The 24,889-nt window shown below is 43.6% G+C and overlaps 1 protein-coding gene across 1 annotated transcript in view; it reads right to left on the bottom strand.

Annotated features, from left to right (window-relative positions):
* SPOCK1 (SPARC (osteonectin), cwcv and kazal like domains proteoglycan 1) overlaps positions 1–24,889 on the bottom strand; it is a 529,169-nt gene that overhangs the window by 147,220 nt on the left and 357,060 nt on the right. Inside the window, exon 4 of the mRNA XM_054488779.2 lies at positions 15,435–15,549. Coding sequence (XP_054344754.1) covers positions 15,435–15,549 — 115 coding nt within the window. The remainder of the gene's footprint in view (positions 1–15,434; positions 15,550–24,889) is intronic.

Genomic DNA, 24,889 nt, shown 5'->3' on the forward strand with positions numbered 1-24,889 from the left:
CAGCACTTTGGGAGGCTGAAGTGGGCGGATCACCTGAGGTCAGGAGTTCGAGACCAGCCTGACCAACATGGAGAAACTCCATCTCTACTAAAAATACAAAATTAGCCGGGCATGGTGGCGCATGCCTGTAATCCAAGCTACTCGGGAGGCTGAGGCAGGAGAATCACTTGAACCCGGGAGGCGGAGGCTGCAGTGAGCTGAGATCGCACCAGCCTGGGCAACAAGAACGAAACTCCATCTCAAAAAATAAAGAAACTAGAGGAAAGGCCACCTTTGTTAGAAAGTTGTAAGAAACTTGGCTGAATTGTGTTTATGTCCTAGTGCCTGCGGAAGGTAGAACTTGCAAATAACTAAACTGGATATTTGGCTGAGGAAATATCTAAGCACAGTGTTCAAGAAGTGGCCTGGCTCCACCTGATTGCTTATAGTAAAATGACTCAAAGATGAGATTGTTCATCAACAGGGAGGCAGAACTTAAGGATTTAGAAAGTTCTCAGCCTATTCATATTGTAAAGAATGAGAAAACATGGTCTAGAGAGAATGCCAAGGGTATGGTAAAGTGACAATGTATAAAGGAGATTAGTATGGGTCAGCCATCTCCACAGAAGCCAGGCGCTATTCAAGAAAATGGTGAGATTAGTCAGTGACCTAAACAAAAGCCAAGAGCTATCATCAAAGACAAGGAAAGAGCAATTCAGAAATTATCATCCCCATCAAGCTACCAATGACTTTCTTCACAGAATTGGAAAAAACTACTTTAAAGTTCATATGGAACCAAAAAAGAGCCCGCATTGCCAAGTGAATCCTAAGCCAAAAGAACAAAGCTGGAGGCATCACACTACCTGACTTCAAACTATACTACAAGGCTACAGTAACCAAAACAGCATGGTACTGGTACCAAAACAGAGATATAGACCAATGGAACGGAACAGAGCCCTCAGAAATAATGCCGCATATTTACAACTATTTGATCTTTGATGAACCTGACAAAAACAAGAAATGGGGAAAGGATTCCCTATTTAATAAATGGTGCTGGGAAAACTGGCTAGCCATATGTAGAAAGCTGAAACTGGATCCCTTCCTTACACCTTATACAAAAATCAATTCAAGATGGATTAAAGACTTAAATGTTAGACCTAAAACCATAAAAACCCTAGAAGAAAACCTAGGCATTACCATTCAGGACATAGGCATGGGCAAGGACTTCATGTCTAAAACACCAAAAGCAATGGCAACAAAAGCCAAAATTGACAAATGGGATCTAATTAAACTAAAGAGCTTCTGCACAGCAAAGGAAACTACCATCAGAGTGAACAGGCAACCTACAAAATGGGAGAAAATTTTCACAACCTACTCATCTGACAAAGGGCTAATATCCAGAATCTACAATGAACTCCAACAAATTTACAAGAAAAAAACAAACAACCCCATCAAAAAGCGGGCGAAGGACATGAACAGACACTTCTCAAAAGAAGACATTTATGCAGCCAAAAAACACATGAAAAAATGCTCACCATCACTGGCCATCAGAGAAATGCAAATCAAAACCACAATGAGATACCATCTCACACCAGTTAGAATGGCAATCATTAAAAAGTCAGGAAACAACAGGCGCTGGAGAGGATGTGGAGAAATAGGAACACTTTTACACTGTTGGTGGGACTGTAAACTAGTTCAACCCTTGTGGAAGTCAGTGTGGCGATTCCTCAGGGATCTAGAACTAGAAATTCCATTTGACCCAGCCATCCCGTTACTGGGTATATACCCAAAGGACTATAAATCATGCTGCTATAAAGACACATGCACACGTATGTTTATTGTGGCATTATTCACAATAGCAAAGACTTGGAACCAACCCAAATGTCCAACAATGATAGACTGGATTAAGAAAATGTGGCACATATACACCATGGAATACTATGCAGCCATAAAATATGATGAGTTCATGTCCTTTGTAGGGACATGGATGAAATTGGAAATCATCATTCTCAGTAAACTATCGCAAGAACAAAAAACCAAACACCACATATTCTCACTCATAGGTGGGAATTGAACAATGAGAACACATGGACACAGGAAGGGGAACATCACACTTCGGGGACTGTTGTGGGGTGGGGGGAGGGGGGAGGGATAGCATTGGGAGATATACCTAATGCTAGATGACGAGTTAGTGGGTGCAGCACACCAGCATGGCACATGTATACATATGTAACTTACCTGCACATTGCACACATGTACCATAAAACCTAAAGTATAATAATAATAATAAAAAAAATTTAAAAAAAAAGAAATTATCAGGGCTGCTCTACCCATCACAAGCCCAGAGTTCAAGAGCCACAGTGAGTACTATGAGGCCACCACAGAAAGACCCCATTACGGCAACACCCACCTACTCCAGCAGCTCCATACCAGCAGAGCTACCAGTGTATGATTCCAGCCCAAGGGAGCTATGGTTGCAAGAACCAGAGACACGGCAGGGGGACAGGGCTGCCTGGAGCCATCAGGGGCCCCAACCCTGCTAGGCAAAGCCGTGGGGGCAACACAGCCATCTCAATGGGTCCAGAAGGTGAGACTCTCACTCCAGTGGGTCTGGCAGGCAGTACCCCTACCCCAGTGGGTCTGGAAGGGAGGAGCTCTGCCCAGTGGGCCTGAAGGGCAGAATATCAAGTCACAAAAGATTATTCTTGAATGTTAAGGTTTACTACTATTTGCCCTTTTGAAGTTTCCACTTACTTGGGGCCTGTTATCCCTTTCTTCTTTCCTATTTCTCCCTTTTGGGATGGGAATCCTATACCTATCCCACAATTATATTTTGGAACCACATAACATGTTGGTTTCACAGGTTCACAGCTGGAGAGCAATTTGCCTCAGGATGAACAGTATCTTGAATCTCAGTCCTATCGGATTTAGATGATATTTAGATGAGAGTTTGGACTTAAGACTTTAAAGTTGATGTTGGAATGAATTAAGACGTTTATGGCTATTGAGATAGAATAAGTGTATTTTGCATATGAAAAGGACATGAATTTAGTGGGGGTCAGAGGAAGAATGCTATGGACAATGTTTGTGTCTCCCCAAAATTACTATGTTGAAACCTAATCCCCAATGTGAGGGTATTTGGAGGTGAAGCCTTTGGAAAGTAATTAGGTCATGAAAGTGGAGCCCTCATGAATGGAATTGGTGACCTCATAAAAGAGGCCCCATAGATATTCCTGGCTGCTTCTGCCATGTGAAAACACAGCAAAAAGACAGCTGTCTATGAAACAGGAAGTAGGTCCTCACCAGACACAGAATCTGCCAGTACCTTGACCTTGGATTTTTGAGCCTCCAGAACTATAAGAAATAAATTTGTTTATAAGCCGCCCAGTCTATAGTATTGTATTATAGCAACCCAAATGGACTAAGATAACAACTGACACCACCCAGAACATTAAAAATAGCAGGACCCTTTGCACATATGATCCTGAAAACCTCTGTGAGATTAGCAAGGATTGTTCCCCCATCTGATTGTTCCCTGAGGAACTAGAGGCTCAGATGAAAGACTAAATTTACTGAGTGCCTACTATGTACTGGTACTAAGCTCACTGCTTTCCTTATAAAAATACCACAATGTGGGGATTAAAGTAATCATTTTAGAAGGAAACGGAGATTCAGTGCAGGAAGCAGCTTGAGGGCAGAGTGGCTCTTACACAGAAGATGGGTTTGGGGCAGCACTGCCCTGGTCCCCCAGCTGTTTCATTTAACAGGTGTCAACATTAAGCATGTCCCAGTGGGTCTGAGCCAGTGTCCTCATATGCTCTTAAACACTAGTAAATACTAATAAACACTACTAAGTAATGCTCCTTATCCGAGTTCAACCCTCCCCCAACCCCAACTGCAGCTGGAAGCGCTTGCTTCCTTCTTAGAGCTTCCACTTTATTTCATGGGATTTTCTATCTTCTAGATTAGATTATACATATTCACATTCTTTACCTCCTCTACTAGTCTACAAGCTCAATGAGGATATCGTTAGGATTTTTAATGCACACAGAACCCTCTAGATTCTCTCATGTGGTACAAAAGTCTGCTTTAAAGAACAAGAACTTAAGGAAATACAGTCCACCCTAAACCACACAATTCTATCACTCTCCAACTGAAAGTCTCACAAAACATCCCATCATACCTAGTCTGAGAGCTGCACATGTCCTCATGGTCTTCAAGGTGTTTCAAAATCTAGCCCTGCCTTTCTTTCCAGCCTCATGTATCCATACTCCCTCAGTCACCTCTTTCCTGCAGCACAGGCCTCCCCTTTCTCACTTTCTTTTGGACACCGAGCTCCTTCTCTTCTTCCCTGACTCAGGGCCTTTGCAGAAGCTGTTCCCTCCACTGAGAACACTTCCTCTCCTCTCTGACTTGCTGGTACCTACACCTTTGTAATTGCCTGATAGATTCTTCTTGCCCGCTACACAGAGAAAACCAATTCACCGAGACTGTGATATTATAGTAGAGAAAGAGTTTAATGCGGAGCTAGCCAAGTGGTCGGACAGGAGTTTTCTTGCTCAAATCAGCCTCCCCGAGAATTCAGAGGCTAGCGATTTTATGGACAATTGGGTGGGCAGGGGCCTAGGGAATGGGTGCCACTGATTGGTGGGGGATAAAATCACAGGGCTGTGAAAAAGGGTCCTCATGCACTCAGTCCTCCTCTGGATAGGGGCCACAGGACTGGTTGAGTCGTGACTCCCAGGTCCAGGTGGAGTCAGTCAGGTGCTTGATGTGCAGGTCTGAAAATATCTCAAAAGATCAATCTTAGGTTCTACAATAGTGATGTTATCTATAGGAGCAATAGATAGAATAGGGAAAGTCACAAATCTTGTTACCTCTGGTCACATGACTCCTGAGCAGCCAGGGATCAGAGAAAGGCAAGCTGGTAGACAACGGCTGGTTATTGTTTAGCTACACCTACATTTTAGCTGAATTCAGACCCCTCCCATAATCCTAATCTTGTGGCTTTTCATTAGACTCACAAAGGTGGTTTTGGTCCCTGAGCAAGGAAAGGGATCATTTTAAAGAGGGAACTTCCCCTCCTTTCTTCCCCACCTCATCCTTCTTTCAAAGTTTAACTATAAACTAAGTTCTTCCCATGGTTGGTTTGACCTGTGTCCAGGAATGAGTGAAGACAGCCAGCCTGTGAAGCTAGAGGCAAGATGGAGTCACCCATGCTAGACTTCCCTCGCTGTCATAACCTTTACAAAGGCGGTTTTACCTTTGTCCCCACCTTCACTGTTCAACCAATCTAAAGTGATTCTTAAACCATTCCACTCTTATCCTCCTTAATCTTACCACAGTTTATTAGATACTAAATTTTTTTTCATCTGTCTCTTTCAATAGACTTTAATCTCCACATGGGTAGACTATGCCCACTCATCACAAAACTCCAAACATATAACACAGTGTCTGGCAAATGGAAGGCACACATAAGTATTTGTTGAATAAAGAAATTATCACAAACTCCAACTTAGTGGGATCTGAATTAATGACCCAAAACCCACCATCACCAAAGCATGCACATGAGCAGTTTTCTGAGCTAGTCCTGCTGAAGCAACTATAGGAAGGACTCAAGCTCTAATGCATTTCATCACTGTCACCATATTCAGAGATGGCCTTCCCTGGTGCCTGCCAAGAGAAGGAGTCTAGCTCAAGGCCAGAGGGCCCCTTGTCACTTTGCTGTCTACTTGGGAATTCCTCACAACAATGGAAAGTTTGAGCCAGGTCTCCTCCTTTCCTTCAGGTCAATGTCACCATTCTGAAGCTGGACTTGCAGTTCACTGGGAAGCATGACACCACAGCACCTCCAGCTGTGGATGCATCATGGACAAGGCAGGCTGAGAGGAGAACTTCTCATTACTTGCAACACAGCAACATTGGGTTCGATGTATGCCCATGAAAAACCTCATTTAAGAGAATGCCTTGGAAAGGTGCCAAGGTCCCCAAACTAATTAACTTTCATCTCTCCTGTCCCTCTGTGTACAGAGGGCCTGCCCTCTGCACCCTCTCTCCAGGAGGAACATTAAAGACAGAACATCAGCTTGAGAACACTCTATTTAAAAGAAAAGTCCTTCTAAAGATAGCCTTGAATGTCCATCTAAATCATCCTAAATCCATTTTCTGGCCCAGAACCCACATGGTCAGTGCCCCAGATGGGCCCTACCATGGTGGCTTATATCCATAAAGAATGTCTTTCACGGTTCATTGGTTGGATTAATCTGATATAAAATGTCTAAACTGAAAACCTCTGGGTTCGGATCTTGATGAGTTTTGGCAGAACAGCAAGTAAGTGACAGTAGATTTATTAATAACAAAGGAAAAGGAAAGTGATTAAAGAAAAATTAAAATGAAGTAAAAGTGGGAAAGTTCAATCTCATAACTTTTATAAAAGAAGATTATATCGGCCGGGCGTGGCAGCTCACGTCTGTAATCCCAGCACTGTGGGAGGCTGAGACGGGCAGATCACAAGGTCAGGAGATTGAGACCATCCTGGCTAACATGGTGAAATCTCGCCTCTACTAAGAATACAAAAATTAGCCAGGCATGGTGGCACATGCCCGTAGTTCCAGCTACTCGGGAGGCTGAGGCAGGAGAATCATTTGAACCCGGGAGGTGGAAGTTGCAGTGAGCCGAGATCACACCACTGCACTCCAGCCTGGGCAACAGAGTGAGACTCCATCTCAAAAAAAATTTAAAAAGATGACGACATCTTTGTGAGGAGGCCACACAGGCTCTGGTCTACCTGAATATTAAAAAATATCTCCGGCCGGGCATGGTAGCTCACACCTGTAATCCCAGTACTTTGGGAGGCCAAGATGGGTGGATCACGAGGTCAGGAGATCGAGACTATCCCGGCTAACAAGGTGAAACCCAGTCTCTACCAAAAAATATAAAAAATTAGCTGGGCATGGTAGCAGGTGCCTGTAGTCCCAGCTACTCAGGAGGCTGAGGCAGGAGAATGGCGTGAACCAGGGAGGCAGAGCTTGCAGTGAGCAGAAATCGTGCCACTGCACTCCAGCCTGGGCAACAGAACAAGACTCTGTCTCAAAAAAAAAAAAAAAAAATCTCCAGAACTTACTAGGAATTTTGTACTCAAGATCGGCAATTTAACATCTTCAGTGATTCAGTGAATTGCAGGGGGGCTCAGGTTTGTTATTTTCTCAATGTTTAGGGAGAGATGTGCTCTAGCAATTCACACCTGAGTGCTGCCCAGCAAGACCTGATCCCTAATGGAAATCACACCTAGTAATTATCTATTCAAAATAGGCACACCTACCTCAACCTCCTCTTTCTACTCCACTGAAATCCGATGCAGGAAATACATCAATATGTACATTCCTTAATAAGCAAGGACACCAATAAATACAGCAACTGTAGCCCCATCATTCTGGGCAGAACCACAGAGAAGGGCAGTGCACTTAATGCCATTTTACTGGAAATGGAAGTAGGAAATCGGAGGGCATTGCTAATCAATCCCTGGCCCTGCCATTCCCAGCTTCGCAGACACTTGACTTATTAGCATCTGAGCATGTGCACATCCTGGGAATTCAACCATAAAACATTCTCCATCTCCTACAGATAAAACGTGGCTCATAAAAAAAAGATGGTGATCCAGTGCTTTGGGGTCAATGGAAAATACGAACTGCCCCCTCTGGAAGTGCTTTTTTTGTTGTTTTTTGTTGTTCTTGTTGTGTTTCTTCAACAAGTGCAGCCTGGAGGGGAGATGACAAGCTCCTAGGGCAGAGGCTCTGGTTCTTGGCATGAGGGCACATCTAGAAACTACTAGGCCAGGCAGGAGGTAGGAGTCTCACTGGTTGACCTTGCCAGGTAAACCTGCCCCCCTCACCCCCATCTTCAGATGGCACTGAAAGCAAGGCTTAAATGAAAAATGGGAAAACAAGGCAGAACAAGACGAGTGTGACACATTTAACTGGCAGTCTTCTCTTGTTATTTTTAAAAATGTATTTGTAGGCCAGGTGTGGTGGCTCACACTTGTAATCCCAGCACTTTAGGAGGCTGAGGCAGGCAGATCACAAGGTCAGGTGATAGAGACCATCCTGGCTAACACAGTGAAACCCCACCTCCACTAAAAATACAAAAAAATTAGCTACGTGTGGTGGCATGCACCTGTAGTCCCAGCTACTCAGGAGGCTGAGGCAGAAGAATTGCTCAAACCCGAGAAGTGGAGGTTGCAGTGAGCCAAGATTGCACCACTGCACTCCAGCGACTCCATCTCAAAAAAAAAAAAAAAAAAAAAAATGTATTTGTAAAGGGGGACCCCCAGCCTAGCGAATTTGCCTGACAATGTGCAATATCTGCCTCTCATTCTGTTCCTTAATCCAAGGGACTAAAAATTCCACGTAATTATTCACATCTCCATTATGAATTGCTTTTTACTCTCTGCTGCTTGTCATCAAGGTCATCTAATCAATAGTCTTCGTTTCAGAGAGAAAAACAAAGGAACAGAGGAGTTAAGCGGCTTGAGTTATAAAACCTTGTTCAGTGAAGGCTCCACAAGCAGCTAGGTCCTTACCCTGAGCACAGCCATAAAGTGCTTCTGCTGTTTAAAAAAAAGAGAGAGGCGCTTGCGGGTTTAAAGTAATTAAATATCTCTATGTTTAAGTGACATGTGGTTTGAATGATTACTTTCGGAAAAGCCAAGAAGGGGAAAAATGAACTCAGAATTACTGCTTTGGGCACAGAAAGAAGAAATAGGTTTTAATACCAGGGCATGGACTAGTTGCTTTGCGAGGGGCAAGGATTGGGAGAAAAGGTCCCAGGCATCTGTATAGCAGCACCTCTAAGGCCAGGAGCAGATGGGCTGGGGGTGGGGCGGCGGGGGGCAGGTGGCAGTTATCACTAAGGGAAATGTACATCAGGCTCCTGGGAGCTTGCCCCATGACTCCACAGCAGAGGAGGCTGTGCAGCATAGGCAACAGGCATGGAATCTGGAAGTGCAGTGACCTCCACTGTGGTTCTAATCTTCCCCTTACTGGCAGTGTCCAATTAGGACAGTTATTTATAGAACCTCAACAATTCCATCTGTAAAATGGGTATTATAATACCAACCTAGCAGACTGTTGTGAGAAGTCAGTAAGATTCCTCCTGCAAAGTGTGCCTAACACAAGATAGGTGGTCAGTAAGTAGCATCCTTGAGCCAGCCACTTTCATTCTCATCTTCTTTACTGTCCAGTGGTATTTATTTGCAGAACAATAGACCACAGTGATGATGTTTCTGTTTACAAAGATGACTGACTCTGAAGAGGGAAACCCAAAACTCCATGCATTAATTCCACAATCAGTGTAGGAATATAGCACCAAGCTCTCATTGGCACCCTATCCAGACCCAGAACACAGTAAATGAAGATCCTCTGAGCTTAAAGGAGAACCCCAAAGCAATGCATGAGCCACTTGGAGAAGGGGCATAAGCTACATAAATACAAAATCGTAGTAATGAATGTGGGCACAATCACTCTTTGGTCACTGGCAATGCCTTGACTTGTGAAGTGCCAGAAAGCCATCCAGACACCCAGGAATTACCCACCTCCTGCATGGCCACGTGTCTTCCAAACCTTGACAGCTATGTGTATATATAATCAACCAGTTCAAAGCCCCTGTAGCAGGAGGCAGTGCTTTGTTGTAAAACAAAACTGAGATGAAATAACCATCATCCTTTCAAATCTCCTCTGAGAGTTTGGTATTTGAGGCACATTCTGTGATGTACTTCTCTCTGACCTCGAACACTTTGATTCTTTTTTTCAAGTTCACATAAAAGACAGAAAGCTCTCAGATCAGTCTACTGTATCGAGATCCTCGACTGGATCTGAATCCTTTGCTGGTGTGGAGAATTAGTTGTTATTCCAGATAGTTAAGAAGTGGAGATAAAGGGCCATTACATTAGAGAGGCCCAGCCCATTGGGAAGTCGGGCCATGTCTGCTCCTTATTTAAAAACAGATTAGTTCCCACTGCTCCCCTAAGGCTTCGAAGGGTACGCTTAGATATTGTAAGTTCCATCCTAAAATCCCTCCCTCCCATTCACAGTACACTTGCAGAATTTGAGAATGTGGCTTGTCTGGAAGGCTTAAAACAAATGCTTCAATTTTCCATTCTCCAAATGAAAATCAATGGCAACAGAGAGGTAAAATCAATGTTCAGCACTCTGTAGGGAAACCTCCACCCTCTGCCCCACAGAACAATAAATCAGAACCAGCCATGCAGACTAGCAGAAAATCCCTGAGGGCAGAGCCCTCTGCAGGCCTGAGGACTTTCTGTTTATCCCCCTGTCCCCTAAGAGAACATTTTTCTTAAGAATGCCTATGAGAATGTTGCTAAAACCTAAGTCAGGAAGAATAGCACAATGTTGTAATAAAAGCCCTTCTTCTGCAAACAAACCCATTTACCAATGGGATCCTGGGCATCTAAGACCAGAGTGTGACTTAACTGTCTCCCAAAGGGTCTACTTTATGATCAAGGCTTACAGAATGCTTAGGCACTCAATGATCATTACTCTGAGGACAAATAACCTGCTTTCTGTCATCACAGATTGGTCTGTATTCTCTACAATTTCATGTAAATGGAAATTGTACAGTATCTCCCCCTTTTTGTGGGAGGTTTGTCTTCTTTCACTCTGCCTAATTATTACCAGATTCATCCATTATGTTGGATGTATCAATAACCTATTTCTTTTTATTGCTGAATAGTAATCCATTATGAGATAGACCACAATCTGTCTACTCATTCACCTCTTGTTGACATTTGGGTTGTTTCACAGTTTTTATCGATCACACATAAAGCTGATATGAACATGCAGGATGGAGTCTTTAAATGCACATATGCTTTCATTATATTTTACTATCAAATCTTTTGTTGTACATGTTTTGCAAATATTTTCACTCAGAGTGACTTGTCTTTTTCATTTTTGTAAAAGTGCCTTTAGAAGACCAGTGATGAAGTCTAATTTGTTGCTATTCTTTTTGCATTACAGTTCAGGCTTTTTGTATCCCACTTAAGAAATCTTAGTCAAACTCAAGGTCATAACTCCTATGTTTTCTTCGAAGCCTTCTTCCAAGACTTCTAAAAAACCCTAAGCTCTTATATTTAGGTCTATGACTCATTTCAAGTTATTTTTTGTATAGTATGTTATATAATGATTAAAATACATAACTATATTGCTAGAGCCCAGGAGTTCAAGGTTACAGTGAGCTATGATCGCTCCACTGCCCTTCACCCAGATGACAGAGACTGTCTCAAAAAAAATTATATCTATAAATAATTTGTAGTATCATTAAAATACTCACTTATAAAAATTAACTAAAGAGGGTGCAATAGAAATTTTTATATACAATATAGGAACCACTTGATCAGTTTTGATAAAAACACACCAATAGACAAAACTCATGATTCGAAAAAAGAATGGAAGAAAATATTCCGCAATATTTTAATTACTGTTTTTAGATAGTGTGACCATTGCCTATTTCTTGTTTCTTTTTTTCCCTCTACTTTTAATGTTTTCTATAACAAGCATCAACTATCATTACACCAAACTAAATTAAAAATTATTTTAAAGTAGCTTAAGAGAAGGCTTCCTGACTCCCAGCTGTCTTCACACTGCTCTTTTGTGCATAACTGGCCCTTTTAGAGAACTTGAAAGATGAACATACTACAAAAATCTGTCCCTCACAACCCCACTCAATATTGCTTAACAGCAGGAAGGTGTGAAACAAAGAATTTCCAAAGAGAATTCTCCAAAGAGAATATGAGTTTACCTGAAACCAAATACAAATGCCACCCTAATCAAGAAGAAGAACTCCAGCAGGGGAGGGCTGGCTGCCTTGCTTGGCCCCCCACTGAAATTGCTTGCTTGCCGGCCCTGACACACTGCAGTCACAGATGTGTGTGTCAAACAGCTTCTCTGCTCACTCAATCTCTGCAGGCAAGGAAAGCTAATGAAATTCTCTCACTGATGTGCTCACTGTCCTTCTGTCTTGATCTGCTTGCAAAGATAGCCTAAGTCTGGAGCCTCATAACCAGCTAAAGCCTGGCCTGGCTAACTCTCTGTGTGCACTCATGACTGTCTGGCAGGTGAGATTTGCCTCTTAAGCTGCTGCAGAGGCCAACTTGGCTGGCGAGAGTGCCTACAGATGTTTCACAGAGAGAAAGATTACTTCCCTGATTGATGAATAAATAGAGTTGTCAACATGGTCTCCCTGGTCAGAGGGGACTCCTGGAGTATAATGTGGAAGGACAGATGTTTCTTCTGGGAAGGTGTCCAAGACCCTTCAAAGAGGTATGCACTCAACTGATATCATGGGCTGAGTAATTCAGCCTCTAAGAGGAAGAGAAGGAAGGCTGGACATAACAACCACAACAAACACACTCAGGGACTTCCTGGGCCAGGCCGCCTCCCAGATCTTGATAAAGGAGTGGGCACACTATCTCAGCCAGTGCCTCCTCTTTGGGCTGTTTCCAATGAACCGATGGGCCCAATTATCAGAAATCCCATCATCTTCTTAGTCTACACCTGCTGTGAATTGCAAAGGGGGCAGCAGAAATGACACTGTCATCCTCACGCTAAACCTCAAAGGCTTCCTGTTGCAGAAATTGCAGACGCAGGCACAATCGAACTGGGTAGGGACCAAGGCACCTGTAGTGATTTACTTTTTAGTCAGTAACTTGCAACTTTGGAGATTTCTGGCTGACCTTCCGAAATGAAGTAGACAATAATAACTATTAGCATAATTGTTTCAGTAATTGTACGAACAGCTGCTATTATTTGACAATAGACTATGTACTTTACACACCATCATTTTATTGAACACTCAAACACATGCGCACACACACACACACACGCAATACTCTGCAAGGATTCATAAAATTTATCACCCATAAGTCCTCCCTATAAGAATTACTAGAGGAGGTGTTCCAGCAAATGAAAAAGAGGAATGGTAGAAGCACTGTCATTAAACCTATTTAACAGATAAGGAAGCACAAATTCAGAAAGATAAAATAACTTGCCAAGGCCACTTGGAAAAGGAAATAGCCAACCTGGGAATTGAGCCCAGATGGGTCTCCTTCCCAAATCCATGCTCTCAGCCACTGTAATTTTGTGGTCACCAGGAGATGTGGGAGATGAGGATTACAATTTTCAACACAAGCAAAAGTGTTGGTGCTTCCAACACAGAAACATGGCATGCCCAGAAAAACACCATTTACACCTGGATATACCTGAATATCAATGAGGCTGCTGAATAGATCTCAAACCAATTTGAGTTTAAAACTAAAAATGTCTTGTCTAACACTTCCAGAAAGGGCCATATCCTGCATTGTAGGAGGAAACATGCAATGGACTCTCCATCTTACACACACACACACACATGCACACATGCACACACCACACACACATGGCTAAACAACCTAGAGCACCATCCCAAAGGGTATTTGGGTATTTTTAATTCATATGGTCACATCTTCCCTCCATCCAAGAAGAAAGACATTGCATGTAGCAGGAGATTCTAGGCTAGTTTTCTCAGATAATATATACCTTAAAAGGAACTTCAAATAATAACCCCCCCCAAAAAAGTGGTATTTTTTTACATACCACTCCCCAATGAACTTGACTTTCCTTGAGGGTAGGAATAGGGTCTCTTGTATACCATCTGTAGCCTTAGTGCCTAAGGCCTCGATACCTTTTCGTTGAATGTCAATGAACGGATGAGCAGACAATCACAGGTAGAATGAAGACATCAACATATTGTAGTAGTGAAAACCATAAGCTTTGGAGGCAGACAATCCTGGGTTTGAATCATGCTGCTGCTTGCAAACAAATTACTAATGCCTCACTAGCTTCGGTCCTCTCATTTGTAAAGCAGAGACAAAATAAATACCAAATTTACAAAATGGCTGAAAGAACTCAAGGAAACAGGTGCTGAGCACAACGCTAGCACAGGCTGAAGTATTCCAGGGATGCAATCTAGCTTTACCACCAGGAAAACAGTTCAGTCTGGGGACAGAGAAAAGCACATTATGACACCTTGCATCTTGCTCTTGTAGAGACAAAGTCTGATTATTTTAAAAACAACCTTGACAGTGACCCCAGAGCAAGATGACCCTGGAGGCTAGGTCTATTGTTGCAGGTGCCAGGCTCAGAGAGGCCAGAGGGGTATGCGGTGGGAGCTGCTCTAGATGCTCACCTCATGCCAGGCGCACCATTTCTCTGCCAGACCATGATTTCAGAGGGCAGGAGCTCCCTAGGCACATTCAGAGGAAACCATTCACAGGATTGAGGGAAATTAAAATACCCCCAGAGGAACAGCCAAGGGGACCAGCATTGCTTGGACTTCAGGAACAGAGGGAAGGGATAGGACCCATTCTGCATGGTCCCAGCTCAAGCTGGAGATATAAAGCAAAAGTTCTCAATGGGGAGCAGATTTAAGTGGGAATCTTTATTTATCTAAATTCAGAAAGGTTGCTTTATTTGTCTAAGGTCATGGTACAATGCCGGTGAGCGGCAAAGCATATTACCCACTTGGGAACTGGACATGGGTAACTCCAAAGCGCCATTGCGACACCTCTCAATTATACAGCAGCACAGGAAGAAGTGCAGAATATGCACTGAAATTGCCTTCCTCTCATCCCTGCCCCATCCAACTCCCTTCTTAAAGAAAGCCCGCTTGCATGTGTATGTTTGTTTGCTTTCATGCTTCAGGTATTTTTGCAGGACCAAAGGCAGAAGCAGTCTGAATTGAAAGCCTGCATCCATCATTTGTGATGCTGGGAGTGGAGTTAGGGCTAAGAGCAATGGCTTTAAGGACCCTGAAGAAGATGGGGGACACTTCCCCCTGGGCTAGGGAAAAGAGGATATCAGGGGCTGTATCATGAGGAAATAGCATGTTCTCAGAAGGAATGGTGGTGTGGTGGTCTTAAGAAAGAAGGACCCAAAAACCAAGGCTGGCAAAGATGCTACATCCAATGGGGACATGGAAGCAGAGAGCCCTTGGGCCTCAATGGACCTCGAAGAATCATCACAGTGAGGTTGTTAGTGCAACCAGGAGACTAAACACTTGGCCTCTGCTTTCTTAGTTGTAAGTTTCCTGGGTTGTGGCATCACTCAGGGAGGAGAAAGGTTTCAATCATGACCAAGAAGGAATTTTCTGCTCATCTGTTCAGATCAGGACTCAGAGTCAAAATGAAGTAGATTTAAAGGAAATAAAGATGGACATTCTTTGTAAACCTGTGTTTGAGAACTGAGATTCCTATCATAGTCGGAGTACAGGCACCAAACACCATACAAATGGCAACCTTAACACTATGCTCTCCCCTCCCCATATCCCCACGTCAAAGACTGGAAACTCTCAGATCTGCCAGCTGCAGAATGCCTCCCAGCCCCCAGCCCCCGGCCTTCCTGCCTTACCTGGGGAGCAGGTGCTTGCGGCTGACACACAGGGCGGTCTGGTAGTCCTGGGTCACACACACTTTGTGAGGGCTGCATTTTACCTTCAGGCAGGGGTCCTTGGATGGGTCCAGGGCTGAGGCAAAAACAAGAAGGAGGGCGGGGTTAGGACCTCCAGGGAAATTTAATTTTTCGTTTTCCTTTTTTTTTTTTTTTTTTTTTGGTTGAGACATACTTTCACTGTGTTGCCCAGACTAGTGTGTGGTGGCGCGATCTCAGCTCACTGCAACCTCCCCATCCCAGGTTCAAGTGATTTTCCTGCCTCAGCCTCCCAAAGTAGCTGGGACTAAAGGTGCATGCCACCATACCCGGATAATTTTTGTATTTTTAATAGAGATGGGGTTTCACCATGTTGGCCAGGCTGGTCTCAAACTCCTGACTTCAGGTGATCCACCTGCCTCGACCTCCCAAAGTGCTGGGATTACAGGCCTGAGCCACTGCACCCAGCCTTAATTTCTATTTCTACTTAAATAAACAGATAGGAAGATAGGAAGTAAACCAACCATGTGTTTGCCCTCGGTGCTGTTCTCTGAGGCTGGAGGGGAATAGAATGAAAGCCCAAGCCAGGGGAAATTCTGTGTCTATCACACATTCTTCCTCAGCATCAGGGGAGCAATTCCTTTGTGCTTTGGGAGTTTCAGCATCTTCAGCTCAGGCAGGAATTACTTTTAAAAAATCCTTTAGAATCTCACATGATCCAAATACTTTTCCCTCTTTGGTTATGAATCTGGTGTTGCTTTTTATGACTTTATTCATGCCTAAGTTTACTTATTTCCTATAAAAAGTCCTTGAGGACAGAGTTTTTTGCTTCCATTCAGTAAACACTAACTATGTGCATAAACAACCTATTTTAAGTTTTTGAAGAACTTCAGGATATATAAGACAGTTTTGTGCCACACAAAGTTACAATGTAACAGGGAGGGGGAAAAGCTCACACATAAATATTTATTGTGCAAGGCAGAATTAGATAAGGACCATGACGGCATATAAAATGATAACAGAGCCCAAGAGAAAAATGGAGATCAATTTCTAGGGCAAGGATTGGTGAAGCATTAATATATGAATTGGATCTTGAAGGATGGGCAGGATTTTGAAAAGCAAAGATAGAAAAGGCAATCCAGGCAGAGTGAACCGGCACAGCGAGTGTAGGGAGGCATGTTCAGGCAATCATAAGATACTCAATCTGACTATTAAGTGTGGTTTGTGGGGAGGCAGTAATGAGACAGGAGGGGGTGAGGGGAGTTGATTCAAACAAGTAACTCCAGAAAGGGTCTCCAAAGACAGCAGTTCATATATTGCAACATTTCCTGGAATAGGCTGAGCAGCAGGCCCTCAGCTAATCAGCACTCTGCATGCTGAGATGCACATGCTCATCATTGGCACAGAAGAGACCTCGGGGAATTCTCTGCAAAACAAAAGCAATTGTGCCATCTTCCAGCTCTGGGGCCTAAAGCCTATTAAGCAGTAAATCTTTCATAACTGCTCTCCACAGTCAAGGGAGGTGATGTCTCCCCATGTCCTCCCCATGCAAACATTTGGTTAAACAAATTGGCATCCTAAGCAGGTACAGCAAAACTTCTATAAGAAATGACATGGTCAAAAAACCAAACCAAAACAAACACAAAGAAATGTCACAGTGCCCTCAACCATTGGACTCAGCCATCCCGACTCCTCAGCATGTAGAGGACATCACCGTTCCTCTCCTCCTGCCCAGGCCCAGAATCTGCACACTACTTTCTTCAAATGCCTGCTGAGAATTTCTCAAGGGTCCTGAACACACAACATCCAAAGGCATTTCTGCTACTTGAACAGCTTAGCTGGCTCCCTCCACTGCCGCAGCTTCAGCAGCTGTAAACAGAAGCCAGGCTGCATTCTCAGGCCCATCTGGAAAATAATAAGACCCAGGGCCCGGTCCTAGGGGAGTCACCTGGTAGAGTCTACTCCCCAAGGGATGTGGCTCTGATACTTGGAGCTTAGCAGAGAGAAACAGGCTGTGAGATAAAAGAGAGGCTGATTTGAGCCCCAGGGACAGAGTGTTCATTCACTCAGAGCTCTTAAGCTGAAGGCAACCTCTTCAAGGCAGGTAGCAGGGCCCTGTGTCTGCCTTCAGAGTCTTCCAAGGCTGGGGCTTCCAGAAACTTGCAGCAAGAGCTTCCTGGTCCTAAGTGGAACTCTTTTGGTTCCTGGGGATGTCTGCATAAGAAGCCAGGAGACTGGTGCGGTCTCAGTCCAGTGCACTGCCCCCGACGCCAACCCTGGGGCTGCAGCTCAGCCAACTTTGACTCATTCTCCAAGAATCATCCAAAATTGAGTCAACAATTAAGAATGATTACCAGATGACCACTAATGATGAAAATTTCTCAAGGGTTCTGAACACACAACATCCAATGGTGTTTCTGCTGCTTGAACAGCTTAGCAGGACGTGTCAGTCCTTCATTGCCCCTTCTCACACTTTCACACACCACAGGATGAAGACATTTATAGATCTCAAGAAACTTGGGTACTAGACCACTGGCAGCCCCAGTCATAGTTACCAGCTGAGGCATTTTCCCCAACAGATGCCAAGTGCTACAGCAGAGAACTTGAGATTTTCACCTGAGTGGATGTCAGAGACAGAGAAAAACAGGTTGGCCTAGGGTGATGGGTGTCAAAATCTGCAGTACTACATGACAAGCTTTGTGGCAGAATTTGAGCTTATTTTTGCCTCTGTAGCCAACTTTGTTAACCTGCCACACTGCCCTCCGGGTGGTCTCAATGGACAGTGCAATCACAAGGATCATGAATCAGCTGAGCAGATCCAGGAACAGCACAGACTCCAAGGCGGAGTAGCTTCTGGGACTGAACCCTGCTCTGCTGCTTGTTAACCTTGCTATAACTCACTTTCCTCTTCTGTAAAAATGGGGATAATAACATCACCTGCTGTTGCTTGGTGGTTGTCATGAACATTTAATGAGTTGATATCTGTAAGTACTTAGACTTGGAACATGCTAAGCACCTCATATGTGTTTATTAAGTTTTTTGTGTTTGTCTTTTGTTCCCAGAGTAAATAATCAGTGTTCATAATAACAAAGAACCACAGTTAACACTCACTGAGTGCTTTTGACATACAGACAGTGAACGAAGCCCTCTGATTGGATTACCACATTTAATTTTCATAGCCATCAATGGAGGTAGCTGCTATTAATGTGCAGGTCTTAAAAATAAATTGCTAATGAGAGATGCAGGACAAACCTGGTCTGTGACTCCAGAACCCAAATTCTTCACCAGTGTATGCTTGAAGCATGAGAATCTCCTACTATCTTCTTTAAAAAGCTGATTGGGGGGCTCACCTCACACCAAGGTCCCAAGTGCATCATATTCTTAAGAGGCTTTGGGGGCAGAATGAGACTTACTGGGTAAAAGGAGGGGGCAGCCAGATGACCCGGTGCTGCAGAGGATGGTCCATGATTCACTCTTAGTACACCCCACAGGATGAGGTCACCAGCCCTGATCTTTCCCCAGAGGGTGGGGTGCCCAGCTCTGGACACCTGAGCCCTCAGCCTACCCCCTCTGAATGAAGCCATCCCCCAACTGAGTCAAAGGAACCATGGTCTGGTCAATTTTGTTCCTGTAGTTTTGCCATCTGTCACCCTACCTTAGGCTAACTCCTGTAGACCACCCTCCACTTCTGGAAGCTAACATTTCTTTAAAAACAAAAAATCTCCAACCCAAAATACTAATAAATAAAAACTGTTCGTTATTAAACTCCCTACACATACTTAATAATTTGCATACAGAAATCAAGTCTGCTAAAAATCAATTACTAGGGTCTGAATACTTCAAACATGTATGCAAATTATTTAGAGTAAATGAACTTCACAGAGCAACAAAACAGTAACAAATCAAGCTGTCAGCGATTGTTTAATCACCTCGCCGCATTTTGTTTTTGAAAAACAGCAACACTGGGATTGAAAGGGGATGAGGAGCGTGTCATTTCCATTTAAACTCAGGCCTCCCAAATACGTTTTACCTAGCAGCCTCAAGGCTCAGGGTGATTGATGCTCCTGAAAGGCACCCAGCACCAGTACTGGAAAGGACTGTGGATGCACTTTGTAAAGGGAAGGATAAGAGATCCGAATAATAAGTGGCATTTGAGAGGCCTTTTAATAAGTAGGGGAAACTGCAGGTGAGAAGGTAGGAGAGGCAGCTGAGCGTGACAGCCCTGAGCAGGGTTCAAAGTTTCCTTGTCATGGTGCTATTGATTTCTTGGGGACTTGCTCCAAGTTTCAGTCTCTCTCTGCATACAAGGAGTGAGAGGATGCAGACATCCCCAGAGGATGACAAAGCCCTGTGTCCTCTCTACCACTTCTATCAACAAACCTGCAGGACTCCTGTGGACCCAAACAGGACAGCATCCCTAGCACAGAGCAGGTGCCCACCAACGGTTAATTTTATCTTTCCCACCTATATGCAGAACTATTCAAGAGTCAACTGGCACCCAGCACAAATCCAATTATTTTTTTCAAAATGACTTTTTACAGAAACTTTTCTCAAGGAACAAACCAAGAATGAATTAATTTAAAGAGATTTGTTAAGCTATAAAGCATTGAATTCAAAAGCCAGTTAATTACTGGTTCTATGTAACTTTTCTTTGATTAATTTTATTTTTAAGCTCACTACTTGGTCTCAATTAAGGTGGTGATATTTTAATTATCTTAATTGTTTCTGAACTTGTTTTTCAGTTCAACGAGTTATTTTTTAATTAGCTACATTGATTTTAAAATCCTGAATCAAGCCTTTGCACTCTCCTTGAGCACATCCTATAGGCTAATTGGCAAAGGGTCATGACACCTAGCACAGCAGAGCTTGATACCACCTCAGAGATGCTGAGATGAGAAGAAGATTCCATTTTGTGGGTTGGCCCAAAGTGTTCCTCACCTGGGGGAAAGCACGCACATTTGTGTTTATTCAATTAATATTTACAGAGTGTCATTCAGTGTGAAGCATCTTTCTGCAGGCTAAAGGTGAATACAAAGAGGTGAGCAAAAAGATGTCCTTCCAGCTTTCCAGGGGTTCACCGTTGAACATAGGAGACAGGTGAGAGGAGAGTTCTATGGGGGACAGGTAAGGTACCTAATTCAGCCTTTCAGGGGGTCAGGTGAGACTTCCTGGACAGACTGACATCTATGGAAAAGTAGGTTTAAACCAGATAATAGGATGAGGAAGAACACTCCAGATAACAAGAAGCTGTCTTTCCAGGGGTAAGAAAGTTTGTGGCAGGCTTAAGGAATTCAAGTGTTTCATCAGGCTGGCAGCAGTTGGAGCAGGCCGGTGAGTAAAAAGGCTGGAGAGGAGGCTGAGCCTGGTCCTGAAGGGCCTTGGGGCCACAGGGACCATGCTGGGGAGCCAGGGCCTTTGAGTTCCACAGTGCCTTCAACCCAGCATGCAAGAACCTGTGACCAGACTAAAGTCGAGGGAGAGGGACAGGAAGAGGGAACCCTAAATATGCATTTTATGTAGAAAGTGGCACTTAGTAAGAACAGACACACAACAAATATTCTCGTCCGCCAAATGACAGAGGACGTCAGGGCTAGAAGGCCCAGTGGTCAACTCTTAGAACCCCTTTTCTCCTGCCAGGAACCTCCTTCCTCCCTCTCCCCAGGAACACCAAGCCACACAGGATTCTGGGAGGCACAACCCTACCTGTTGAGACCAGTAAGCAAAAGATTAATCTAAAACAGCAGCTTGAACTCCTGGCCCACGCTGGTGACTTCCAGAATCTTCCTCAGGCCAGAGGCCACTCGATTTGCAAAAAGTCCACCAGTTAAAGATGCCCTGTTGTCTCGCTGTTGCTTTTAAGACTGCTCTCTGCCTGAGTCATGCGAACCCAAGGTTCACATGAAGAGCAGACACTCCCAGTGATTCATTAGGAGTGACTTAATGGACGACTGACAAAGAAATTACACCAAACTGTGAAAACCTCGTCAAGCTAAGAGCAGGAACATTTATTGCAGCTTGTCTGTCCCCATGGTAACCCGTGCATGCATCTTGCCTCCCGTGTCTCCAGAGAGGCTTGTTCACCAGCTGACGACAGAGCCTCTCAGAATATAAAATAGAAGATTCTGCCCATAGGATTTTTGCTGTAACCAGTGAAGAATGGCAGCTTGGAAAGCCTCCTCACCATTCTTTCCTTTCACATTCAAGGGGCTGGCCAAGTTCTCCGAGGCCAAACAAAGGGCCTATTAGTCATGTGCCTGGATAGGGCAGAGAGCAGAGTGGCATAAAGGTCGGACTCCTGCAATTAAGGATTGGGGAATCGGTGGGGAGGGACACAGTACAGACAGAGACAAAGAGGCAGAGGAGAGAAAGATGAGTCTGACCAAAGATAGCCCTCCTGGGAAGAGACCTTTTCTTTCCCCTTTAAACTGAGGGCCTGGGGACTTCTTTCTGTGTCAAAGATAAAAGCATCTTCTCTGTTACATTATGTGTGTGTGTGTGTTTGTGTGTGAGGTGGCGGAGTGGGTTATAAATTGATAACAGCCTTTTTTGGGGGTCAATTTTTTGGTTGTGCCCTTAAATGATAACAATTGTTAAATGTAGGTAGATGGGTGTATAGCAGTTTATAGTATCCTCTCAACATTTTGGTATACATAAAAATTATAACAAGAAAAAAGGGAAAAAAGAAACATCCTATGACCCAGCAAGTGAACATATTCGCAAAAATGTTCATCTTAATAATCTATAATAAGGGAAAATTATAACAATTTGAGTGTCCATCTGTGTTAGTCCGCTCGGGCAGTCATAATGAAAGTACCACAGATTGGTGGCTTAAACAACAGAAATTTTATTTTCTCACAGTGCTAGGGACTAGAAGTCTGAGATCAGTGTGCCGGTAAGGTGAGGTTCTAGGAGGGCCCTCTTCCTGGCTTGCAGCTAGCCAGCTTTTTGCTACGTCCTTACATGGTCTTTCCTCAATGCAAGCACTTGGAGAGACAGAGAGCCAGCCCTCTCTCATGTCTCTTCTTATAGGACACTTATCCTATCAGCTCAGGGCTCCACCCTTTGGACCTCTTTTAACCTTAATTACTTTCTTAGACGCCCCCTCTCCAAATACAGACACCCTAGGAATTGGAGCTTCAACATGGGAATTTGAGGGGGATAAAAACATTCAATCCAGAACACCAACTGTAGGGAAATGGTTTAGTTAATAACATAATACATTTTTTAAACATCATGCAACTATTTTACAGAAACTAGTAGATCTATATTTGGTAACATAGGTAGATATTTATGATAAATTAAGTGAAAAGGCAAGTTGAAGATGAGAAAACCAATTTGAAACGGTAAAGTAACTTCCCAGCACCATAAAGCCTTAATGGCAAAGCCGGTACTCAGAACCAGACCTGCCTTCTTCCAAAGGAAGTGCCTTTCCCTTCCCTACCCTTCCTCTCCCCATAGCCACAGCCTCCACCCCACTCACAGACCAGGGCCCTCAGTTTCTCCTGATTGCCCTCTATCTCATATCCTGTCTGCAGCAAGGAGACAATGACAAGCCATGATCATGGCCAGGGTCCAGAGCAGGTGCCTAGCCCTGGGTGATCTTGGCATTTGTCTCTGAGATGAAGGAGTTAAGGACTACCCGCTACTGAGAGTGTCTGGGAAGAGCTTGGCCCCTCTGCTCACATGCAAAGCAAGACATTATGAGCAACCACTGATAAGCCCAACATGGTAATTTACACGTCTTGATCATTAGAAAAGAAGGCATTAAGAGGGGTCTGCCAGAGCAGCTGTGGAAATGTGTGTCATAAAATCAACGACCACAAAATTTTATTAGCCTGGGCAGCCAAGCCTCCCTTCTCAAAGCTATCATCTCACATTTTCCCTGCTCCCCAGCTGCTCTGACAAGGACCCTCACTCAGCATTTCCATCAAGAAATTGATTTCCCTTTGAATGTGCGGTGGGAGTGGGAAGAGGAAGTAGAAGGAAAGGGGGGATTAAATAGAAAGGAAGGGGAGGGAGAACATTACATACTCTGTCACCTAATTAGGGGGCTGACATGGAGACAATGACAACCACCAACTATAGAATAATGTACTATTATCCTAATTCAACAATAAAGAAACTGATACAGAGATCAGATCATTCTTAATTTACTAACTGGTAACTGACAGAGAAATGTTAAGCCTGTTTGTGGTCACACAGCCAGTGAGCCTGGATTTTAATCTTGGTGAGTCTCACACCACGGCTGATACTTGAAGCCACTAAGCCACTAATGAAAATAACTTGTGATGGGGATAAAGGTGATGATTAAAATGTCAAGCAGCAATGTATCACACCCCTCTGTCCACCTTCCCCAAGATTCATGTTACCCAGAAGACCTCATAAAAAAAGACTTCCTGTGAAAAAAAAAAGATTGAGCTATCAGAAATCAAAGCCAAATTGTTGGCTATCTTAATAAGCTTGTATTACTTTTATAATGAATACAAAAGTGCAAGCTGCTTTTAAAGGCAATGCTGCTGTCCTGTGAATTTAACTCCCTCTGACTTAAGAAACAGCAGGGACCAGGTGAACTGACTGTGGTTCCTTCCTTGAGGGGTCTCTGTGAAGTGTGCACATGCTCCACACTGCTAATGGGGAGACGCATGAAGCCCAGCGCAGCATAGGACAGGGCAGCGTAGGCAACAAGAGCTGAGAATGGCCTTGCCTCTAAGTAGAGAAAAAGATATCATCCACAGAGAAGTCTTCACCTTCTCATCCATCACAATGGCCAGAATTTATTAAAATGCTATAACAGTAAAGGTACTTGGGTTCTATTTCATTATAATTGACATAAATTATTCATAAGACATTTATGAACAAAGGAGAGAGATTTACTCAAAATACAAAAGAACCAATTCTATAACCTAAGAGAATAATAGGGCATAAAAAGCATAGTAAAAATCAAATATTTCCTGGAAAAAAGTATACTTAAAAGATCACTGTGGCTCATAAAGTCTATCTTTTGTACCTGTGCTTCACTTTAATGCAATTAAAATTTCTATAAAAACATGGAGCTTTTCCCAGGCCAAAGACATCCAGAGAATTAACTCTTTTGGTGCTGATTATTCTGACATTATTCAGCAGCCATGGTTGTTGATCATGTAAGGATTGGGAAACTCAGCAACTCCAAGAATTTCTGCCAAATTTTTAGTGTACCTAGAAGACAAGAACCCAAAGCATTTGGCTCGGAGAGATATAAGTTTGAGAGGAAAGAGGCAGCTTTACCACTTCTTGCCTAGGAGATATCTTGATGGGTTACTTAACTCTTTAGGATTCAGTTGCAAGCAAACAGATCCACTTTACTGAGATGTTGTGAGGATCTGATGGGATAACACATGAAGGTTGTCTGGCACAGGGCCTGGTACACAGTTCATGCTCATTTATTATCCTCATTGCTT

The sequence above is a fragment of the Pongo pygmaeus genome, chromosome 4 (genome assembly GCF_028885625.2).
Source record: "Pongo pygmaeus isolate AG05252 chromosome 4, NHGRI_mPonPyg2-v2.0_pri, whole genome shotgun sequence".
In the NCBI taxonomy this organism is placed as follows: domain Eukaryota; kingdom Metazoa; phylum Chordata; class Mammalia; order Primates; family Hominidae; genus Pongo; species Pongo pygmaeus.